Source organism: Mastigoproctus giganteus, chromosome 6 (genome assembly GCF_048544385.1).
Source record: "Mastigoproctus giganteus isolate SK-2022 chromosome 6, ASM4854438v1, whole genome shotgun sequence".
NCBI lineage: Eukaryota > Metazoa > Arthropoda > Arachnida > Uropygi > Thelyphonidae > Mastigoproctus > Mastigoproctus giganteus.
In genome coordinates this window covers 39,362,545-39,387,159 of record NC_143580.1, presented here as the reverse complement: position 1 = coordinate 39,387,159, position 24,615 = coordinate 39,362,545, and the positions used below count along the sequence as shown (strand labels likewise).

General features: G+C 36.8%; 1 protein-coding gene across 1 annotated transcript in view; it reads left to right on the top strand.

Annotated features, from left to right (window-relative positions):
- Positions 1–24,615, top strand: part of Nop60B (dyskerin pseudouridine synthase 1 Nop60B) — a 149,846-nt gene that overhangs the window by 85,722 nt on the left and 39,509 nt on the right. The window contains exons 7-8 of the mRNA XM_090375081.1: positions 8,279–8,422; positions 19,414–19,534. Coding sequence (XP_090231207.1) covers positions 8,279–8,422; positions 19,414–19,534 — 265 coding nt within the window. The remainder of the gene's footprint in view (positions 1–8,278; positions 8,423–19,413; positions 19,535–24,615) is intronic.

The window sequence follows — 24,615 nt, the reverse complement described above, 5'->3', positions numbered from 1 at the left end:
TTGTCAATAACCTATTATATAATTATTAATATATTTCGTTATACCCTGTTCTCAGAAGTTTTTGATAAATCTGGTAGTAAAGGGAAACTACCTTGAAAAAGTAACAAGGTAGGTGATTTTGGTAATGCCTTGTTAAATAAGTCCTGGTGTTTTTTTTTTTTTTTTTTTTTTTCAGATAGACTCAGGCCAGTGGAGTCTACTATATCACTGATAGCAGGTTAATTACTTTGTATCTTGTGTGAGATGGTCCCAAGCTATACATGGTATATAGTTGTTAGTTGCCAAAATATGCCCATGAGATTCCTTGGATGATTCATTATTTTACAGGTGGAAGTATTCATTGTTAAGGAACCTAAAAATTCATTGCATGCTAGGTCCTGCGCTATTGCATAACACCCACACCTCGACCAAAATCACCTATACCTATGTACTACCATCTGTGATGTCACATAACGAATAGTTTGCATACACTGTTATTTTTTGTGTCTCGATGCTTTTGATAATGTACATTACATTACCAAAAAGTATCAGAACACAAAGGGAAAATGCAATGGATTACCCTCCACCTACTTTGGCTAACAGCAGTCTTTGTTGAACTTTCCACCAAGTTATGGGATATTAGTGAAATAATTTCCATCTTCTAAGAATTTTAGCCATTCAAGGCCTTATACATCTCAATCAGATTATCTCGCAAGTGCCTAGTCTCCAGATTCTGCAATTTGCAAAACTTAAGCTTTTCTTGATAATAGCAATCCTTTGTTCCATGCACTAATCTCATTGCTCCTCTCTGTACCTGTTCCTTCCAGCAGATCTACGTCTTTCCGAAAATGAGACCTCCAGACCTGTATGCAATACTTAGTGTGGCATGACCATTGCCTTATACAAGGGAATAATCACCTCCTTATCTCTTCTTGCAAAATTCCTGTATATCATTGACAAGACCCAGTGAGCTACTCTTGCAGCCTGTCTGCATTACTCAGAAAGCTTCATATCTGACTGCACAAATACCCTGGGTCTTTTTCGTTCTGCCCTGAGTGTAGAGTCGACCAGGCTAGTCGGGTGGGTAAAGTGCCTGCCTAGCAACCCAAAGGTCGCGGGTTCGAATCCCGCCTCAGGCTTGGATCAAAGTACTGCAAAAGCCTTGGGAGGTGCATTATGGCCACAGAAGCCGATGCGCCAACAACTACCTGAGTATAGTACCGCACAGTTGGTATGTTACTCTGTGGGTTACTTCTACTCATATGCAGCACTTTGCATTTGCCAATGTTAAACTTGAGTTGCTACATCTCAGCCCATCTTCTCAATTTTTATAGATCCTGTTGCAGTAGCATACCATCCTTACTGTCATTAACAACCCTACCAACCTTTGTATTGTCTGCAAACTTGGACATTAAGCCTGATATACCTTCATCAATATCATTGATAAATAAATAAAACAATGGGACCAACACCAAACTCACTAATAACGTTAGTCCATGAAGAGCGGTGTCCATTGATTACCACTATCTGTCTTCTCCCACTCAACCATCCTTTTATCCATTGTAGCAACTTGCCCTTAATGCTTTATTGCTCCAGTTTGTACAGTAGTCTTCTATTTAAAATAACTAAATGCACAAGGCATAATACATTAAGAGTTTAATATCTATATAATATCGGTGTGTAAATACACCATAGACAACTCTTAAGAAACTACAAAGTAGTTGTAGGCATCATTTGCTCTTTCTCATATTGTGCTCTGCTTTCACGACGAGTTGCCATGATATTGCACTATCTCAAATAAGTAACGCTTCACTAATAGAGAAGACTATTGTTACTTATTCTCAGTGAGTACCACCACCCAAACATGTTTCAAGGCTCTTGGCCTATCATCAGTGGGTGGGCAGGTACCCTGGTATTGCAGACATGATGATCCAGTTGTGAAGATAATCACACAATATGAGAGATGCCAAAAGGTGTATATGACAATATTTAAAATAACTAAATGCACAAGGCATAATACATTAAGAGTTTAATATCTATATAATATCAGTGTGTAGATACACCATAGACAACTCTTAAAATATGGTGTATCTACACACTGATATTATATAGATATTAAACTCTTAATGTATTATGCCTTGTGCATTTAGTTATTTTAAATATTGTCATATACACCTTTTGGCATCTCTCATATTGTGTGATTATCTTCACAACTGGATCGTCATGTCTGCAATACCAGGGTACCTGCCCACCCACTGATGATAGGCCAACAGCCTTGAAACATGTCTGGGTGGTGGTACTCACTGAGAATAAGTAACAATAGTCTTCTCTATTAGTGAAGCGTTACTTCTTTGAGATAGTGCAATATCATGGCAACTCGTCGTGAAAGCAGAGCGCAATATGAAAAAGAGCAAATGATGCCTACAACTACTTTGTAGTTTCTTAAGAGTTGTCTATGGTGTATCTACACACCGTTATTATATAAGTAGTCTTCTATGTGCAACAGTATCAAAAGCTTTCCTAAAATCTGAATATATGATATCAGAATTAATTTTTGTGTCCATAAAGCATGGAGACCACATTCAAATCCCACAAAAAAAAAAAAAAAAAATTATTTTTATGAAAAAATAGCGGAGTACGGATGAGATAGTTGTGTGCCAAGGATCATAGGAGATAAAATCGGTTCAAGTGACTGATACTATTATATATTTCCCCTTGTATTTTTTTTTTTTTTTTTTGCTTTGATAGAATTTCTTGGATCTTCTATTTTCAAGAAATTATATTGCTAGAAAGATTTTCTATTTTATTCTGTTGGGTTTATTTTATTTCTTCTACTTTCTTTAAAGCTTTTATTTTATTTCTCTTACTTCATTGGGGCTTCTATTTTATTTCTACTGGGTTTGTACTTTATTTTTACTCCTTTATTTAGGATTGTATTTTTTCTATTTCTTCTTTGTTTAGAGCTTCTATTTTAGTTCTACTGCTTTATTTAGAGCTTCTATTTTATTTTTTTCCTCTTGTATATTGTTACCTTCTACTGACTGCAAATCTTATACATAGTTTCTGATGGTAGAACATTACATTCTACATTCCAGTTTTAGAAATCTTGCCCTGTATAAACAGCTTCAACTTCTTAAATATCTATCACCAATTCATAAAATGCTGATCTCCAGGTAATTCTCCAGTGGTGCAAAGATAACAGGTAATTTCAATCCTGTCTCACAACAAAGTGTACAATTCCTATGCTTGTTAATGACTCTGATTTCTAGACAAGATCATATATCTTTGTTAGGGATTACCTTGACTTCTAATAATCTCTCTTGCTGTGAACACATCACAAGTATTAGTAATGGCCGCATGGTGCAAGAAAGCCTATGGCTTATGCTGCACCAGCCAAAAAATAAAATAAATAGATAATAATAATTAATAAAAAAGGAAATTAAACCTATCATCCTATGCACCTCCCTTAACCGAAGGTACTATCCAGATGACTTTTGAATTTTCCCAAACTGTCGGCCTCTACCACCCATGAAGGCAACTTATTCCAGTAATTTATAACTCGCTGGCAAAAATAAAACTTCCTGCAGTCCAATCTAAACATTTCCCCCCGTAACTTGAATTTATGTCCCCTAGTTCTAGCATCATTTATAATCTTGAAAATTTTGTCCTCATTCATTTTACTGATGCCTCTGAGAGCCTTAAACACCTCAATCAAATCTCCTCTAAGGTGTCTAGTTTCCAAACTCTGCAACCCACATATTCGAAGTCTTTCTTCATAAGGACGCCCTTTTGCCAATCTCACCAGGCGAGTTACCCGTCTTTGCACCCTTTAAAGAAGCTCGATGTCTTTCTTTAGGTGTGGTGTCCATACTTGAACACAGTATTCCAAGTGTGGTCTAACGTAAGCCTTATATAATGGGATTATCACGTCCCTATCTCTACTTGCAAAAGTTCGATAGGACACCATGGGCCTTCCTTGCAACCTGTTTACAATGCTCAGAGAATTTCATGTCTGACCGTATTGTAACACCCAAGTCTCTTTCCTCCAGTACTGGGTTTAGGTGAACTCCACCAAGTGAATAAGTTATTTTGGGATTACTGTTTCCCATCTGTAATACCTTACACTTTGTTGGATTACAGCATAGCTGTCATTTTGCTGACCATTCCTGAAGTCTATCTAGATCTCTCTGAAGAAGCTCAGCTTGACAGTGATCATTAACTACTCTACCAATTTTAACATCTGCAAATTTAGACATCACGTCCTCTATCCCTTCATGAATGTCGTTTATGAAAATTAAAAACAACAGTGGTCCTAATACTCATCCTTGGGGAACCCCACTTCTTACATCAACCCAATCTGAGGAATAGCCATTTATCACAACCCTCTGCCTCCTGCCCTGAAGCCATCCTTCTATCCATCTAAGGATTTTCCCCAGTGATTCCAATCTGTTCCAGCTTATAAAGCAACTGCTCATGTGGGACTGAGTCAAAAGCTTTGCTGAAATCTAAATAAACAATGTCGAAATTATTCGCTAAATCCAGCTCGTGAGTGACCCTTTCGAAATAGCGAACCAGATTTGTTAAACATGGTTTTCCCTTTACAAAACCATGCTGAGAATCCTTGAATTTCAATTCGATCCAAATGATCCTGAATTCCACCCTTGATCATTGCCTCCATGATTTTCCCTACTACTGAAGTCAGACTGACAGGTCGATAATTTCCAACTTCACTTTTAGAGCCATCCTTATGTATGGGAGATACATTTGCACTTTTCCAATCCAAGGGAATCTCCCCAGATTCTAGTGATGCTCGCATAATTAGCCTCAATGGTTCAATCCACTCGCTTGCCGCCTCCCTTAAGATTATAGGGTATATTCCATCAACTCCCGGAGCCTTACTGGTCTGTAGGCTCGAAAGTTTTTTTCATTAAATAATCTTGCGAAATTTCAATATCATTAATTACATATTTTTTAACTTCGCACCCACAATTTCCTATTGCCACAAAAGGTTTTTCATTTGTAAATATCGATGCAAAATAACTGTTGAGTTCATCTGGTGTATTTAATGCTATCCCCTTTCCCTTACGTAAAGGTCTGATCTGGTTTGTCCTGCTCTTCTTGGCATTTATATATGTAAAGAATTCTTTATCCCCCCTCTTTGCTCTGTTTGCTAGTGATTTCCCATAAACTGCCATTGCCTGTCGAACCTTTTCTGTGGCTCTATTACACATCACCTTGTAGCTGTTATAGGCTTCAGTACTTTTTATTGCTCTGTAACCTTTCCATGCTACCTTTTTCTGCTCAAGTAATGTGGCAACTTCACTATTCATTCAACTTGGAACCCTCCTCGTGGAGTATTTTTTTTAATGGTATATATGCATTCAAGGCATCTGTGATTAATGTTTTAAAAGCGTACCACAGTTCAAATGTATTCATTTTCTGCACGATATTTACCCAGTTAAGAGGCCATGTAGTACCTTAAGGCATCGTAAGTGCCTTTTCTGAAATTAAAATCCATTCCTTTGCCTTTTACTTCTGCTACCTCTCTCGTCATCATCCACTATAGAACTCCGTGATCACTTCCTGCTACTGGTTCCTCTACTGTCAACCCTGTTATGTTATCTGATTCATGTGTGATGATGTCTAGGATATTCTTTTCTCTAGTACTTTCCCTGACATGTTGATACAAATAACAGTCATCTAGTTGATTTAAAAATTTTGTTCCCCATGTCGAGTTTCCTTCCCATTTACTCCAATCAATTAGAGGCAAATTGAAATCACCCGTAATAAGACATTGATGCTTACTTGCCCATTCCATTTGCTTGTAGAGGCTTTTGTCATAATCTTCACAATCACCTGGTCTGTAGATTACTCCTACTTGCATTATACATTTGTTTCCAACTATCTCACACCATACAGACTCTATACTAGCATGTGATATGTCTGAATCCGGGAAAGCTATCGTCGCACTCAGGCTGCTTCTGATAAGAAGCATTACCCCACCACCCCATCCTTCCTAAATACATTATACAAGCCATACTGAAACTCATCATCCCCCAATTTCCGGGTGGCACCACGTCTCTGTAAGCCCTATTATGTCCGCGTTACTTGTTTTAACCAGCAGTTCGAATTCAGTCATTTTATTGATGACACTTCTAACGTTACTGTATAAACAATTAAGATTTACAGTTCTTGTATATTTAGCAACCCTAACACAACCCTTGAAGTTTTTTAGGCTCCCTTCCCTGATATTAGCTACCCGCTCACGTGAAACCAGAACATCTAGATAATACTTCCAGTTGGGGTAGCAGATAAGAACTCTTAAGGTATGTACTTTGACCAATATTATCAGATAAACGCGTGTCAGTATTACCCACATTCCCCCTAGCTAGCAGTTTCCCTGAACCTTTAAGGTATCCTCAATAATAATAATACTGGCAAAAACTTTTGCACCACCTTTGTTTAAGTGTATCCTGTCTCTACAAAACAAATTCCTTCTACCTACAAGTGTGAGCCATGCTGATAGAAATCCCCCCCCCCCCCCCAAGCCTTGCAGATTCAAGTCTTGAGTTAATCCACAAGGCTCTTAACATATAATCCCTCCTATCGTGTCTGGGCAGAATTGCAGATACATAGACATTGTGGCCTAGCTCGCGGCATTTCCTCAGCATGGTCCTGTATTTTTCCAACAAATCGTCAGATCGTGTACGTTTAATATCATTAGTCCCCACATGAATAATAATAATATTCTCTTTACCCCCTTTAAAATCTGACAATCTGTTGGTGACATCATCAATAGTTGCTCCCGGCAGACATACCCTGGTTCTACTCCACCTATCCTTATTACAAAAAATATTCCCCATTTCTCTGACAATGGAGTCTCCTAATAAAACAAAGTCCTTCTTAACCAGAGTAGTTTGCACTTGGTTTTTCTGTTTTGAGGCTCGATTCGGGTGTGCATCACTTGGTAGATTGCTCGAGTCTTGAGTCCCTGACGAGCTCCCAGATGCATTATTCTCGAGGGCAAGAACCCGTTTTTTCAGGGACTCAAATTGTTCCATCAGTGCACCAAATTGTAATTTAAGATCGGTGCACTCCTTACATCGATCACAAAGACAAGAATCCCCAGGTGAGGTAGGATTGGTCACCAGGTCGACCTTGGAAAACATTCCACAGGTTCCACAACAGATTAAATCATGACTCACCTGTAAATTACCATCGGCTATTGTGACGTGTTTAAGGCAGATCTCGTAACTACCATTTTAAATTAAATAAATATCAATGAAAGTAACTTTTAAAAAATATATCTACAATATTATTAAAATCAAACTGTTACAGGAAACCTATAACAAAATAATCCAACAATATCTAAATAAATCAAATATTTAAAAGCACTATCCAAAGTAAACCACTTAACTGAGGAGCCCTGACTAAACGTGTCCGCTCACCTCGAATGCCAACACTGAACTCAAGTATTGCTTCCTCTGCATCTAAACATTGGGTTTTCTATTTCTCTCTCACCGATACTCTTCTTCAACTACCTGCTTTCTAGAAATCTCATATCCACCCTAGTGCAGAATATTGTTCCCAACCTCTGAGGGGGATGCCCCCAAAACCTGTCTTCTAGCTTCCATTCAAGGGAGGCCAGTCAGGTTAATTTAGTTACCCATCTCTTATAAGTCTGTACGCTTTGTCTCATAGACATTCTATTTCTGCTGCATCCTTTTCTGTATGTGAGCACTTTTCTTCTGTATTAGCTTCTGTAATTTCCCCTCTTTCTAGAATGGAGTCTAGAAACCTGAGTATTATTCAACTCACATTTAACACTTAGTGTTATAGGTTCTAATACCTTTCGTGTTTGTTTTCATTTAAAAGAAAAAAAGTTATCCATTGCTTTGAATGTCTGCAGTATTAATTAATGTTGGTGTTATAAATGAAAAGGAATCATCAGTTGTCAAATGTGATAAATCACTTAACATCATGCAATGTTTAAATCAATTTGGCTAATAAGTTTAATATTTAAATATTAGTCATTCTAGTTGCTGGGCTCCCCTCTAATTATTTTTGTTCATATTTAATTAAAGAGGATACAAAGTATTATAGGTGAGTGTAACATACTATTTGTCTAAAGGTAGATAATAGTAATGGTAAGTACAACTGTGTAGAATATTTCTTATTTAAAACATTGATACTCGTTTAAATGGGGGGGGAAGAGAGTGAGTGAGAGAAAGATCTGCCTTAAGTGCAGTTGCTATTTCAGCTTTGGTATTATAATTGAAACATTTTTTATTTATCATAGTCTGGGTTAGTGACAATGCAAGATGTTCTTGATGCACAGTGGCTTTACGAAAACCATAAAGATGAGACGTACCTTCGGAGAGTGATTCAGCCTTTAGAAGCATTGTTAGTAACTCACAAAAGGATTATTATAAAAGATAGTGCAGTAAGTTTTAATATTTATCCTATTTTATTTTGCAATGAAGTTTATTGATTTTTAACTCTATTGCAACTGTGTTAAAAAAAAAAACCCTACAGATATGGAAATAAAAACTCCCATATTTTTTATTGCATAACAAATAATGTACCTATCTTAAAAATACCAGACATCAAGAGAAGATGGAAAAGTTATTAATGGCAAAATGATTGCCACAATTATTCATTTAATCAGCTGCACTTTTGGAAATTTTTCAGAATTTTCAAAATGCTGGAAATATATGATATACCCAGTATATGTCCGTTTTCAACTAAATCAATAAAATCAGTTAAGTTATTTAGTTGTTATTGGATATTGAGAATATAGTTGTAATTTTTGTTTGTGTTTTTTAGCAGATGGCAAGAAATACTGGTCTGGTATTGGTACGTTGTGTGCTTCATAATGATCAGTGTTGTCACTACAGGTGCATCATGGCATTAAACTCCATTTGGTAACAAGTTCTGTGGTTCTTAGTGCAGAAAATAAATTCAGTTAGAAAAACTTGCTCTACATTAAACTTAATGGAAAGGCTTTACTTAAGCAGCCCATGTTTGACTATACTCATTTGAACATTAGTACATTTTTTGGCCAAGGCATATCATTACCTGTGCTAACTAATGAACAAAGCTGATATGTTTTAGAATACAGGTAGTTCTTGACTTTACGAGTTAATTCATTCCTAGCTCGCGGTCGTAAAACGGGAATTTTTATTTTATTTATAACTTACAAATGTTGAAGAATGTTTATTCTTCATCATCGACTAAATGCACACTCGTTGATCACTCATTATTGGCTCGGCACTTGTTGGTTTGGCGCCTCCGTAGCCAGGTGGGAAGGAGCAGCAGTGCGCAGCACACGCTTCTTGATTAGACCGGGGTTCGAGCCCGTCACCACCAAATACGGAGGATGCGGAAAGGTCAAGGAATGACCACCGCATATCCCGGAGCAATATGGCCTTAGTTGCTAATGCTCCTAAAAACCAACCAAAACAAAAAAAAAAAAAACTTGTTGGTTTGTTGCACAAGGAGTTATCTTCTTCAAAAATGCTTTAATAGGCGTTTATTTCCAAGATAATCTCTTTTCTTTATAAGTTTAAATAGCATGCATAAGCATTTTTTAACGGAACGCACAAATTGCAGCTAACATGATTTGCACGGAGTAACAAGTTTACGAAGCTAAAAAAAAAAAAAGAATGAAGAGAAGATTCTGAAATTTTATTTATGTGTTTTATACCATTGAAGATTTCAGTAAAGGGGAAACACATTTCATCATAATAACGTAAAAATCCACACAATTCCAGCTATTGGTATTTTCACAAATGCAATAACATTGAGTTTACTACCTGCTTGCAGTAACAGAAAAGTCCAATAAACCAGAAAGTGCAAATTGTTTTTGTTTTATGGTCATGACTTCCAGAAATGTACTTTTAGAAAAATATCACAAAGCCGTTCAGAATTGGTTCTTATAGCAGAACATGTGATTGCGATGAAAGTGTAGTGCATTTAATGATTTGAATTGGTAACTAATACAATTTACACTATAAAAACGACCTTTTAGGGAGTTATATGGCAAAAATTTGAATTACCAAAAAACAATTATCGGGTTCACATTACGATATTTTCCCAATCTGATGGTAACGGATTAATATCGTAAAGTGGGGTACACTGTATTGTATAGCTAGCTATGCGTGTGGTTTGAAATGCGGTATTTATGAATTTTTAACATTCATTTTTTGCAATTAGTGTTCATATTTTCGATATTGTTGATACTTGAAGGGGGAAAAAAACTCGTAAACCCGCCCGGGAACTCGTAAAGCAAGAACTGTACCTATTTATCCTGTCTGCCATTGTGTGTTTAGGATGTGCTAAGGATGCCCTGTAGAAATATTGTTTAGTTTAGTCCTATAACAATTTTTTAATTGGTTCATTAAATTTCACGTAAATCAAAGATTGCATTTTTAAGAAGAGCAAAATGGGTGAGTTATACAGCAAAATAAGCCACATAGTAATCAAATTTTTATTAGATATGGACTTTCGAAATCAAGCTAGGTATCTAGAAATCTGTCACTAAAAGACTGTGGTTGCCTACCTCTTGGCTGTCCGGTTATGATGGTTCTCTGTGGCAGAAATTACAAGTTTCTTGAAATTTCCTTTTCTTTTGTTATTTGTACATTTAATTTCTACTGTATTTTCAAAACTAGCATTATTTTAATGCACCTTAGCTTTCCACGTATGTGCGAGGGTGGTTCAATACAGAATCACCCTGACCTAGCTGCAGAGGTGCTAGTCTATTGTTTCTTGTCACAGGTTTTAGTCCTTCTCTACATAGCCACCATGCAGATTTACACATTTTTCCCATCAGTGGATGAGGCTATAGAAGTTTGTAGAAATGGTGAGATTGGTCTTTGAACCATGACTGTTGCAGAAACGAGTGTCTTATCATCAGGGAAGTAGATACCCCGAAGAAATGATTTGAGGGAAGGAAACAAGGAGTCTTCCGATGGTGCAAGATCGGGTGAGTAGGCTGGATGGGGCAGTATTTCATATCCACAAGTGGCTGCTTGTATTGTTGCAATTTCAGAAGTGTGAACTGAGGCATTGTCTTGAAGCATTATCACACTTTTGGACATTATGCCACATATGTTTTGATTTTCTCCGTAATTTTGTGAGTAAGTTGGCATAATAGGCACCAGTAATTGTTCTGTCTTTCGGCAGGTAATCAGTATTATTATGCCTTTCTCATCCCAAAACACTGTCAGCAAGACCTTTCCTGCTGCCACTTGGGCCCTTGCCTTCTTGAGGGGTGGGGAACCATGTCACCATTCCATGGACTGCTTTTTATTTCAGGGTCGAAATGGTGTATCCAACTTTCATTCTGAGTGATTAGATGAGAGAAAAGTCTCCCTCGTTTTTTTTTTTTTTTTTTTGTCACAGGGCTAACAACTCTTGTGATTTCTGTTGTTGGTCAGCCTTCTGGAAACCAGTCAGTAATCAGGGAATCCATCTTGCACTCGATTTCCGTAAATGGAGTTGGTTATGAAGCACTGTTTCAACAGAGCCCACACTAATCTTCATCTTCTGGGACAATTCACACACCGATATCTGGCAATCTTCCATAGTTAATGACTCCCCTTTTCTGATCGTGCTGTCATCGATGGCTGAGTGAGCACGACCTGGAGTGGGCTCAGATTCTACTGATGTTCGACCACACCTAAACTGTCTATGCCAGTGCTTCACAATGCCATAGGATGGAGCTTCATCCTTATAAATACCAGTCATCTCATGGATTTCTTTAGGAGATTTTTCCTTCAAGAACAGATGCCAGGCTCAGTATGGCCTAAGTAGCTCTTGCGCCAGAAAACACCACAACAACAGATACCAGATTACAGCTCTGGCTTAAACTTTGTCCATGTTGCTACTTTGTCATACGTTCAACTCTGTAAGAGAAACACAAATTAAGATGCAGGGCTGAAATTTTACACCTTTCTAGTACAGAGATGTGTATGTTGCTACACACAATATCATGACTCGGCGATATGTGGTGAGGGTGATTCTTTATTGAACCACCCTCATATATTGCCTGTAGAAGTTCATGGACTGATTTGAATGTTGTGCAGACTGGTAAACCTAGAATAACTTGGAGGTGAAGACTTAAATTTAATACAGAGTTCACACACTATTTGTGATGATTTGTCTAACTTTGCTGCTGCCGCATGTTTATGTTTTCACACAACTATTTGATTGTTATCACTGCCAGTTCCTGGTGATGAACTTGCATGAGAATAAAAAAAAGAAGTGCTATCTATGGAGTAGCATAGACATACAGCAATTCCCCGACTTGCGTAAGGGTTGTGTTCCTCAGAACTCTGCATAAGTTGTAACTTCCCTAAATGCTTATGCAGCACTCACAAATTTGATTGAAGCAAAAAATAAATGTTCAATGAACATGTAAATAGGATTGTTTATTCAATTTTTTTTATCTTATGCGTGGGAAAATTTACAAAAGTGTACAAAATTGCAAAAATTTCCAATTATAAAATTACAAAAAGAGAGGAGGCAGGCATAACGTCAGTAAGTTTCACCTTTCAAGCATCGTTGCCAGAATTAACTCTCCAGCTGATAAGCATACCGCTGCAGAAGTTGAGGGCTGTGGAGATTTAGAAGGGGTTTTTTTCCAACACATCACAATATTTCTCTGCAATTGCAGAATCAGAATCACCACATACTTTAATGTTTTGGAAACCAGCATAATGCTTGAACCTATTAAACCACCCATTGCTTGCCACGAACTTGGCTTGGGGTTCGCCATACTTATCCTTTAATATCTTCATAAATACTTCTTGGTTTTGCTTGAATAGCCATTGGACTCGGGGGCACTTGCTTTGGAATCTGATTTTCCATCCATATTATTAATAGCTTTTCCATCTTCGATATGGCACCTGAGTGCTGTTTTGTGAGCACTGTTGATCCTTTAACATCTTTTATACGCACGCTTTCCCTTAAAATAGTATTCACTGTTGAAGCAGCGAGACCTAATTCCTTGCAATAGATGACAAACTTTGTCCTTCTTCCTGCTTCTTAATTAATCATCTTCATTTCAAAATCAATTTTCTTTCGTTTCCTGGCACTGCCAGCACTTGCACTTTCTGTTGGTCCCTTCACCATTGTAATAAGTAAATAGGAATGAAGAGAAGATTCTGAAATTTTGTTTTTTATATGATTGAAGATATCAATGAAGGGGAACTCATTTCACCATAATGTAAAAACCCACCGAATTCGAGTTATCGGTATTATTGAAAATGCAATAAGTTTACTACCTGTTTACAATAGATTGTGCTAACAGAAGAGCACAATAAACCAGAAAGTGCAAATTGTTTTTATTGTTTTATGGTAGTGACCTCCAGAAATGTGTTTTAGAAAAATATGACAGAGTTCAAAATTGATTCTTATAACGGAACATATAACGATGAAAGTGTAGTGCAGTTTCCATTATACAAAGGGTACTAGGAAAGTTTTGCAATACAGCTTTGTTTATTTAATTTTTTCAAAGTAATTTCCTCTACATTCAATACACCTCTCCCTCCTCCGAAACCAATCTTTAAACCAGTTCTGCCAAGTTTCACTAGGGAGTAAAGCACACTCGTCCCAAGCCCGTAGAAGGTCCTCATCACTGGAAAACCGCCTCCCTTTTAGCTTCATTTTCACATGCGGGAACAGTGCAAAGTCGCAGGGAGCAAGGTCTGGACTGTAGGGAGGGTGCTCGAGAAGTTTCAGTCCTGTCGTGGTCAAATATTCGGTGCAGGCTTTGGCGCGGTGAGCTGCAGCATTATCGTGATGGAGGTACCAGGTGTCCATTCTTGACTTTGGCCGCAGGTTCTTCATAGATCCAATGACTTTAGGCAGGCATTGTTCAGTATACCACTTAGCTGTGACTCTTCTGCGTGTCCAAAACGACACGTTCCACAATTCCACTTGATTTGAAAAATACAGCTATCATTTTCTTCTTTACAGATCAGGATTTTCTGACAATTACGGGTGTGTCGTCATCATCAAAGACCCAAACTTTGTTTTGAGCCTTGGTCGGCAGATCATAATAGTACAGCCAAGTCTCGTCACCTGTCACGATGTTGTTCACATACCGAGATTGTCCCTTATCAAACTTTTTTAACATCTCCCGGCACCAAGTCACACGTCGTGTCATCTGCTCTTCAGTCAGTTGATGCGGCACCCAGAGAGAACAAAGTTTCTTCACGTGCAAATGATCTTGCAGAATCGAACGAATTGCTGGTGCATTTAGGCCCAAAGTATCCTCTATCTGTTGGTAGGTCACTCGCCTGTTTTCGTCAAGCATTTTCCTCACAGCAGTAACGTTTTCCTCCGTAACTGACGTTCGTGGCCTTCCCGGCCTCTCAGAATCCTCCAGAGTGAAATTTCTCCTTTGGAATTCTCTATACCACTTGAATATCGTTGTACGATGTGGACAATCATCATCTAGTGCAAGAGTCATTTCTTCTAAGCACTGGTCTATGGTTAAACCACGCACAAAATTATACCGCAAAACTGTCCTTATCTCATTTTGTGACCGCGATGCCATCGCAAGCACTTTACACTCTCACTACTAATGAATAACTGAGCCCATCGACTTGGCGTGGCGGCTACTATGCACGTATGAAGATGTCTCAACATGCAGCAAGCAGCTTCCTGTGATTCATTGTTGCGTCATATTGCAAAACTTTCCTAGTACCCTTTGTACAAATGACCTTTTAGAGAGCTTAGTTATGTAGCGAAAATTTCAACTTCCGAGGTCTTCAAACGAATTACCAACAAAAAAAAAAAAAAAAAACTGTTGTTGTGTTCAAATTATTATGTTTTCACGATTTTTTTAAGTTTGCACCGGCCAGCAAAAACTTACGTAAAGTCGAGTATTACGTAAGTTGGGGAGTGCTTGTATTGTATCATTAGTAATTATCTGTTTTAATTGCAGATCTTATTTGTAAAAATTAATGAGAAAATGATTACTTCTAGTGAAGAATTGTGTGCTTATAAAATGTTTTGAAGGAGTTTGCAAGAGTAATAAAGATTTAAAGGACAACTTATATCTATAGTATTGATAAATGGAAACTGAATTATTGAACCTTCCTTCTGGGTTTTAAAGGACTGGCAAACTGTATAATAGAAGATTAAAGGATTAATAATGTTTTATTTACAGAAGGTACTGCTATTTTTTTAAAAACGTGAAGATATATTTCAAGATAAGAGGAATTTTCTGCCAACCATTACATTTGGAACAAGGGCTGAGTTTTGAAATTGATAGCCAAGTTTGAGCTAAACCAAAAGGTTTTTTTTTTTAATAAATTCATTAATTTCCTCTATAACAGTCAAAGCCTTACTTAGAAGGAACTTATATTGTACTTCTTTAACATCAGAAAATTTGCATGCTGAAGGACACTCAGTACTACTCACACACCACATTGCTGAATTTTATGTTAATTTGATAACTCTTCAACAATATATAGCATGAATGTATAAATTTAATTTGTGATGGCTGCTGGTGGCATAAGTGTGAAATTAATATTGAAAAAATGAGTTGTAAAATGTAATTTTTATTAAAATTCAATTGCCTAATTGAAAACTAAAATTTATTGTGAACATTTATTTGTGCATTTTATTTTATTTCCAGTTACACCTGTAGTTGCCACTCATTTCAGGTTACAGGAAATTGCAAAGCTATGAGCACACCTAAGGTTAGAAGTTAGAACAATTGCATACCAATGGGAATAACATTTGAACAAATAAATATTCTCAATTTAATTGTAAAGTTGGTTTAGCACAGTCCAGAACTTTTGTGAATTTGAACATTGAACCATTCTACACAGATGCTTTGCTAATCGTTTAGTATTAGTAGTGGCAAATGATGCGAGAAAGAAGCCACAAAAAAAAAAATCCTTTTTATGTATCCATCCCTCCAGTAGTTTGTCAAGTTCTGAATTTATTCAAGCTATCTAATTCCTCAACAGCAGATGGAAGCCATTCCAGCATTTAACCACCCGTTGGCCGAAAGCAAACTTCTATCCCTATTCTGCAACCATCATTCCTCAGTTTGAATTTATGCCCCTCCCCCTCATGTGCATAGTCGAGCAATAGAAATAATCCCATCAACGTTGAGTTTGCTTAAGCCATTCTAAGCTTTAAACACCAACCAGATTGCCTGCAGCTGCCACCTAGTTTCCAGATGCTGCAGAACTGAAGTCTTTTTTTTTTTGTAAGATCACCCACCCCCTTTGTTCCTCTCACCAGTTTGGTTGCACTATTCTGTACCCACTACAGCTCGTCATCCTTTCTAAAATGATGCCTCCAGACCAGTATGCAGTAATCAAGAAGTAGCCTGACCCCAGTGCCTTATACAATGGGATAATCACCCCCTTATTCCTGCTAGCAAAATTCTTGTATATCACTGACAAAACACCACGTGCAGTCCTAGCAGCCTGTGTATACTGCTCATGGCACTTCATATCTCACCTTGCCAACCTTTGTATCATCTTCAAACTTAGACATTAAGCGTGATGTACCTTTTTCGCTATTGTTAAAATATATATTAAAAACAACAGTGGGCCCAGCGCTGAACCCTGGGGGAACTCCACTAATAACATTAGTCCAGGAAGAGCAGTGCCCATTGATAACTGCTCTGTCTTCTCTCACTCAGTTATCGCCATCCTTGCCCTTACTGCTGCAATGCTCCAATTTGTGCAGAAGTCTTTTATATGCAACAGTATCAAAAGCTTTCCTCAAATCCAAGTGTGTGATATCAGATTGGTCAGACTGGATCTCCCCTCAATGAACCTGTGCTGTGACTGAAGTATAACTGTACTCCTGTCTAGATGGTACTGTGTTAATTCTCCAACCAGTGACTCCATTATTTTCATTGGATCAGAAATTAAGCTAACAGGTCTATAATTACTGATGTCACCCTTTGTCTGATGTCTCTTTTACCTTTCTCTCTGTTATTACAAAATCATTTAGCTCTGTGGTAGCATTTGATAAACTACTGGCATCCCCTTTCCTAACGAATTCTTTATGTGAATTGTAGATGCAAAATATCTATTCAGTTGGTCAGCAACCTGAGTAGGATTAACAACAGTTAAACTATCTATATCAAGTAGACCAATGTGATTCATTCCTTTCCTTCTAGTTTACATAAGTAAAGAAGTCTGCTGTTTTTCTTTACATTCTTTGCCAACGATTTCTTGTATGCCTTACCTTGCTTAGCCTCCTTTGCGACTTGAATGCAGACTAGTTTATATCTACCATAGGCTTCTGTATTGCTTGATAATTTATGTGCAATTTGTGTATTTTTACTCTCTGCCATGTCTCATTGGTTCATATGACATCCATTTAGGTCTAAGCCTTGAACAGTATTTCTTAGGTGGTATGAAAAGCCTAGTAGGCTACCATGATTTACATTTCAGTATGCTACCCTGACTGCATCCCATTTAGAATTTGTTGCTGGTAACATCATTAGTTGGTCACACTTTAATTTAAAATCAGGCCACTGTGTTCTCCTTTTTAAAAGCAAAAACCACCTTTACCCTTGGTGGTAGTTAAATCTTTAAGTAAATCTCATTCCAGTACATTGTGATCACTGCCACTTGGTGGTTCTTTTATCTGCAGATTTTTAATGCATGAAGAATCACTCCTGATAATCAGATCAAAAGTTTTGCTCTCTCGTGTTGCCTTTATATGCTGCTGAAGAAAACAGTCATTCGGTAAATTCACAAGCAGTTTGTGAGTGACCAGTCCTCAGGTTCCATTCAACATCTGGAATATTAAAATACCCCATTATAAGACATTCTGATTTACTGGCCTGCTCCCTTTCTCCATAAATTTTTCGTTATACTCATCACAGTAATTAGGCCTATGACACACTCCCACTCTCATTTTTGTTTTCCCGGTGCTTGTGTCACACCAAACTGGCTCAACACTGCACTGGCCATCCATGTCAAATGGATGCAATGCACTGCCTTAGATTTTGTGCTTCTTAACTAAAAGCATAACCGCTCCCTGCCTTATGTCCTTTCTCTACACATTGCATTCCCCACATTCAAATTCTGCATCTTTTATATCTCATTGACACCACGTCTCTGATATCCCCATGTTAGCATTTTATAACTTGACTAGCACTTCAAATTCAACAATTTATTTACTATGCTCCTAGCATTGGTGTACATGCATCGGTTCTTACTCTTAGCTACTACCCTAACACAGCCCACATATATCCTTGTTCCATGATGACCCTCAGCAGGCCTTGAATTCCCTAATACCTTGCTTTCTGGGCTGCTGTTACATGTTCCAATTTCTATTGGAACATGCAGTGCAAGAATTACTTTCTTCTATACTTGTGGCTATTGTTGATCACTTAGTCTATATATTCACACAACCTAGCACTGCCTTATTGGCATTAGCAAATATTCTTGCACCCTTTCTATTTAGGTGTATCCCATCCCTGTAGAAGCTCTCTTCTGTTAACAATCATAGATCATGCTGCAAAAATTCTACCCCGCATACCTTGCACAATCTCTCCAGGGCTAAATTGATTGACACGGCTCTCGCGTGTACTCCCTTTTGTGTCTGGGCTGAAATGCAGACATTTTCAAATTTAATCCTAAATTTTGACTTTTTTTCAGCATTGTCCTGTACTTGTTAAATAACCCTCTGATCTTAATGTCATTAGTGTTAACATGTTAAACAGTATCACTCTTTCTGCCCTTAAAATGTAATATCTGCTCTACTGTGTCATCAACTTTGACATAACTTGGTCCTATTCTACCTATCCTTTTTGCACAATATTTCCCCGACAATGTAGTGACTAACAATAACTACCTCCTGAGGGACCAGTGCATTTTGCATCGGTTGCCTGATGTGCCAGTACAAGCTCTGGCATTGAGGTAGGCAGTTGGGAGCTTTATAGGCCACTGATTTAATTCCTTTATTGGCATCCACACCTTTCTTCAAGCTCTTATAAACATACAAAGGCATCCCTCTTGGCCATATCATGGTCCACAGACATCAAACAAGCAGTAGATTTTGTAAGGCTGCTGTGATTTGGAGGACAACTGTCATTCACAGACAGGAGCTCAATTCTTTAACTTCACATTTCGTTAATCTCCAAACTTAATTCATCGTTTTCTTTCAGGCTGATGGTAAACTCTGTCTAGTGCAGTTTTGCTGAACTCTTGTTGTGAATTACAAATTTAATATGAGCATTATGACATGGGGGGCCCTGTGTTATGTTATAGGGTCTATGTCAATTCTTTATGGCCTCACTTGAAGAGGACTTCAGAAATGACCCATGGCACTTGTTACTGCCATTACAGTATAGTGTAACTGTTTTAAATAAATTTATTTATATAATTATATATTATTCATGTTTAATGCATTCCTTTTAAACATGTATTGTGTGGATAGGTGAATGCCATATGCTATGGTGCCAAGATAATGTTACCTGGAGTTTTGAGGTATGAGGATGGAATTGAATTGAACCAAGAAATTGTTATTGTTACAACAAAAGGGGAAGCTGTCACAATTGGTGAGTATTATTCATTAATAACTAATTAAATCAGTGTCAGTAATTATTGATTGCAATGGATCCAATTTGGAATTTCTTTTGAAATGAAAATATTGCAATGTGCTATGGGCCCCAAAATTTAATTTTGTACTGGCACCCATAACAGTTTGCTATTCCACTTACTTTTTTTGGCTGTGTACTCTCAAAATTTGAATTGTTGGTTACTTTCAGCACTTAGATTTTATTTTGTCAATACAGGTAGTGCATCTGGAGACTGTGTGTGTGAGAGAGAGAGAGTTCAATAAATCTAAAGAAATTTGAATTGTTTTGATTTGTTTGCATATTCAGGTAAACAGAAAAATGCATTGATTGCCCAATTTTTCCAGTTTATTTGTGATTAATTAAATATTTTTTAAACTTTATTAACATTTTTATTTTATTCCTATTTAAAGTGCTGTTCGTTATAAATTTTTTGTGCGACACAGAAAGCAATTTCCTAATTGCGAGATTCTTGTATTTTTACTTGCAGCATATTCTGCCATGATTACAAAATGCAGGTGGCCATCTGCTGGTAGATTTGCTGTTTTCTTCTGTTTGGATCTTTTCAGTTAAATTCATGGAATTAAACTTTACAAAGTTATTTGTTCTTCAACTGGCAGCGATTAACTCCAGTTCTGTCTTGATTTCCTCTTACTCTGGCTCAATAAAAATAACTTGTTTCTAAACCCCTAAAAATGAAAATTGTTGCTTTTGCTCAAATCATGCAGTTAGACCAGTGGTTTTCAACCTCTTTTTCATAACGGCACCCCTACTCAATTTTCTGCCTGTTAGATCCGATTTTTTTCTCTCTCTTTTAAAAATAAGTTTAAGTAACTTAAGCCCAAATTACATGGCACCCTGGTTGACAACCACTGAGTTAGACCCTCCGTCTTTACTGATTATTATATTTGAAACTCTAATTGCAAGTACTGATACATTCAAGGACTTAGGTGTCCAGATTTCTATCTGACCTTCATTCCTCTTTCCAAGTTGATTACCTAATATCTCCGACTTCTAAACTTCTTGGTTTGATCAAGCGTTCTTCCTCTATTTTCAAGAGTGACAGTTATAATTCTTCTCTATAAGCATCTTATACTTCCTGTTTTTGTGATTATTGTGATATTATTTGCCCCCCCCCCCCACACACACAACAAGAATATCTTTCTCACAAACTTGAGAGAAATTAAACTCATTACATTCTTATGCTATTGAAATCACCTTGCATTTCACCGTCAAAATTATGGGTCTCTTTGTGGTTGCTGCAGAATCATTTCTCTTCACTTGAGACGACAACTCCATGGGTCTCTTTTTGCCTACGGTATCATAAATTCTGTTATCGTTCTCCATCTCTTCTTGAGCAAATACCTTTTGCTGTACCCCGCTTGAATTCTCTTTATAAAACTAATTTCTCACTGCCTGTTCCTCGCACTCAATGCTTACTTAGTAGTCCTCTGTTTCGTTTCCTTCATCTATTGAATAATTACAACATTGATTTTACACTTAATACATCTATGTATAAAAATTTGCCTCTTAATCTAAATTTTGTATATACTTTACTTCAAATTTTGTATTGATTCTGTAACTCTCAGCATTCTCATCATTATTTAGGGTTTGTGTGTGAGAATTCTGTATATAAATAAATAGTGCAGTATGAAAACAGAGTTATAAAATTTTATTTACAACAAAAATGTATTTTTGCATTCCTCTAAGAGTCAATGCTGTAAGTTGTTAGGAATTGAAGAGCTAATTGGGACTAGACTATCAAGCTGCCAAGAGAGTGCAGTATTTATTTACAAAGGCCATTCAAATGATAACTGCAAAATCAGCATAAAATGCAAATCGTGCAAAAACTGATGATAATCTTTCGTGCTGTTGATGAACTGTGCTTGGAGCTCTGAGCTCCACCATCTACTGGTGTTATTTGGAAACAGTCAATTTTCCAGATGGTGGCACTTTTGCAGTCAAGTTCCAAGGTAGAAATGTTTTTTTTTTTTTTTTTTTTTTAATACAGAAGGAATGAAACCTGCAGAAATTGCCACAACGTGTCAGTTCATCACATTCTGTTGTTATCAGTGGTGTTTTGAAAAGTATGTGCTCAGTGGATTTATTGGTGTTTAGCACCTGACCTGAACTATACAACTTAGTGTGCATTTTTTTGCTTCTTGGAGTTGAGGCAAAGGAAAAGCCTTCTTAGAACAGTGACCAGGATGAATCCTGGGTACATTGTTACACACCAGAAAGTAATGATCAAGTTCAGAGTGGTACCATACAACTTCACCTTAACTGAAGACAGCATGTATTTGGGCATCAGTTGAGCTGTTACGCTGTATTTGGGTGATTCTGTAGCATTATCCTGAAAGAGGAGAAACACAAATGACAAATGTGATGTGCTTCTGAGTCAGTTAAAGCCAGCAATTTTAAAGTGTGTGTGTACGTGTACAAACACAAGTGCCTGCAGCATAATAATGTCCATCCTTCATATTCATTAGAGTTAATTCTATGTGATTATCACCTTTTTTGGCCATTAAGGTGTCCCTTCTTGATGGGTGAAGAAGTCAAAACAGGTGCATTGAGTGAGTGGCTTCAATACCACCCACAAAATGTTATCTCGAGGGATCTAGGTATAAGTGCAACATTGAAGAAGTTTGTTGAACATAATGAAAACATTGACTTTTCAGTGTAGTCCCCATTTGATGAAATTCACTAACTCCAATATTTCTGTCCTACAAAAACATGGTGGAAGCCATTTTTTTCGTGTGTGTTTGTGGATCACTTCAGGTGTCTTTACAACTTCTTCCGTCAACTGGAAGTGTTTTCCTTGCAGCTCATCCTTTAAGTTTGGAAATAAAAAATTGCAGAGTGCAAGGCAGATGAAGAACACATTCGACACTAATACTGGCTAATTACTCTGACAATATAAGCATTGTTGTGATGACATCCTCCTGCATGCAGTACAGTCTGTAGTGGGGTCCCATAACAATAGCATAATTTGGCACAACATGCTGCTAAACCATTTCTTAAATGTCAAACAAAGTAGGTGATTACCATAATCTTTCTTACAGGAGTTTTGAACTTTTGCTTTTTTCAGTGTTGTGATGAAGCCATATCTTGTCTGCCATTATCACCTTGTGTGAGTAGTCTTGGAACATAGTGTGCACAAACACGTCATATGAAAATGGTCATGGAGAATACAGTGTCTCCTACTGATATTCTCAACATCTCTGCCAGTTACATTACTGTTATACGATGATCTGCTCTCATGATTGCAGAAGCAGTGTTTATGGTTTCTGTGGTGACAGCATGTGGTCGAAGCTTCAGCACTGCAAATTTTTGTAATTGAATCACATCCATCTTTAAACATTCTAAACCACTGTAATCTGCTATATGGAAGCATACATACTCCATGGGCCTCTTTTAACATTTCATATTTTTGAGCTGATGTTTTGTTGAGACAATCAAAATTTGAGAGCAGCATACTGTTCCTTGCATGTCCATTGTTACAGTAGGCGAAACTGTTTTGGCATAAACTTGACCAATTGCCATGGTTACACCATGCACACATCAACTGCACTGTTGCTATGTGGTGCAGTTTGGTTTGGCCTTGAATTTCACAGCTCAGCTAGAAATAGCAAGCAGTATGGTTGTTCATGAAAAATTATGCTCATTCTTTAATTAACAGCCTCGTATATAAAATCACTAAAATCATCCCTTTCCAATTGTGTATTTTTTTAAACTATATATGTGTGTATGTATATATATATATATATATATATATATATATATTTATTTTATTTTTTTTTTTTCCTTAAGGTTTTATTTTCTAATCTGTATTAATGCTGGAAACTATTATTGAATAATTCATATTAAGTACAGCATCTGTTTCTGATTTATTCCTTGGTAATTTTATCTAATGTTTATCATCTCAGTGGAATTCTACATTGGTTATAAAATCAAATATATAAGGTGGATAGTAGTAATAGGGAAATCTTTATAATAATTTTTAATGGTGAGATTCATTGTTTGACCTCCCCACTTTCACTCAACAGTTTACTTCCAGCTGTGGATTATGCTCCAGGTGATGTTAAAAGTAAATATCCATAATCATTAAAATTTACTGAGAAAGGTTATTTTAAAAGAAAGTGTAATTTAATTTTAACATAAGGTGCTACCAGTACAGGATGCTAAAATTAAATTTTTAATAATGCTTTGGCTGTTTTAAATTATTGATCAACTAAAATGTTGGCATAGTCATATATATCAGCATTTTCAATATGAAAATTCAGGCTTATATTCATTTCTCTAAAAGGTAGGCACTTGTTGACTGTTTAATACATTAACTGCAATTTTAGTTAAACATCTTATGATATGGGGTTTGTAGGACTTTGAATTAATGTCTGTTAACTATTACATTCTTTCCAACTTTCATGATTTACCTGTAAAATTTACATTTTAAAAATTTTAGTTGTATTATGTTTTTCAAATGTGTGCTGTGTTGATGCAGATCTGATGAAGCCATTATTTTATGAAAAAACCCACAATGTGGATTTTGCAGTTGCTTCATATGGAGCATATGCTGTTGTTTGGCATACTGGTTTCAATAATTACATTTTTTGTAAAAAAAAATGCCATTTTTGCCATGCTTTTGAATCATCTGTGCTGTCTCTCTTTCCATATTTATGTATACATTCTGTTGTGCCAGTTATCTTCAGTTTGTTATACCCTATGAATTAAAAATTTAAATTTAATAGATAACAGCATTAACTACTATTAAGAGTTAAATATATGAATGATTGGTCCTATTTAGCCAATCAGGAGTGTCATATTATATTGCAGTTGCACAGTGAGGCTTAACAGTGTTAGATTTACTGTTAGTACTTGTACTAATAATATCATATTACAGTATACATATTTGGGTTGATTTTAGTGCATTAATTGTTTATCTCAGCGGTTGGCAACCTGTAACCCGCAAGTCAATGGGAAATCAACTGTTTGTTTGATCTGCTAAGTGGTCCTCTGGAGATGCTGCCTAAAGTACAATGAACACGTGCGAGGAAATTAATTTC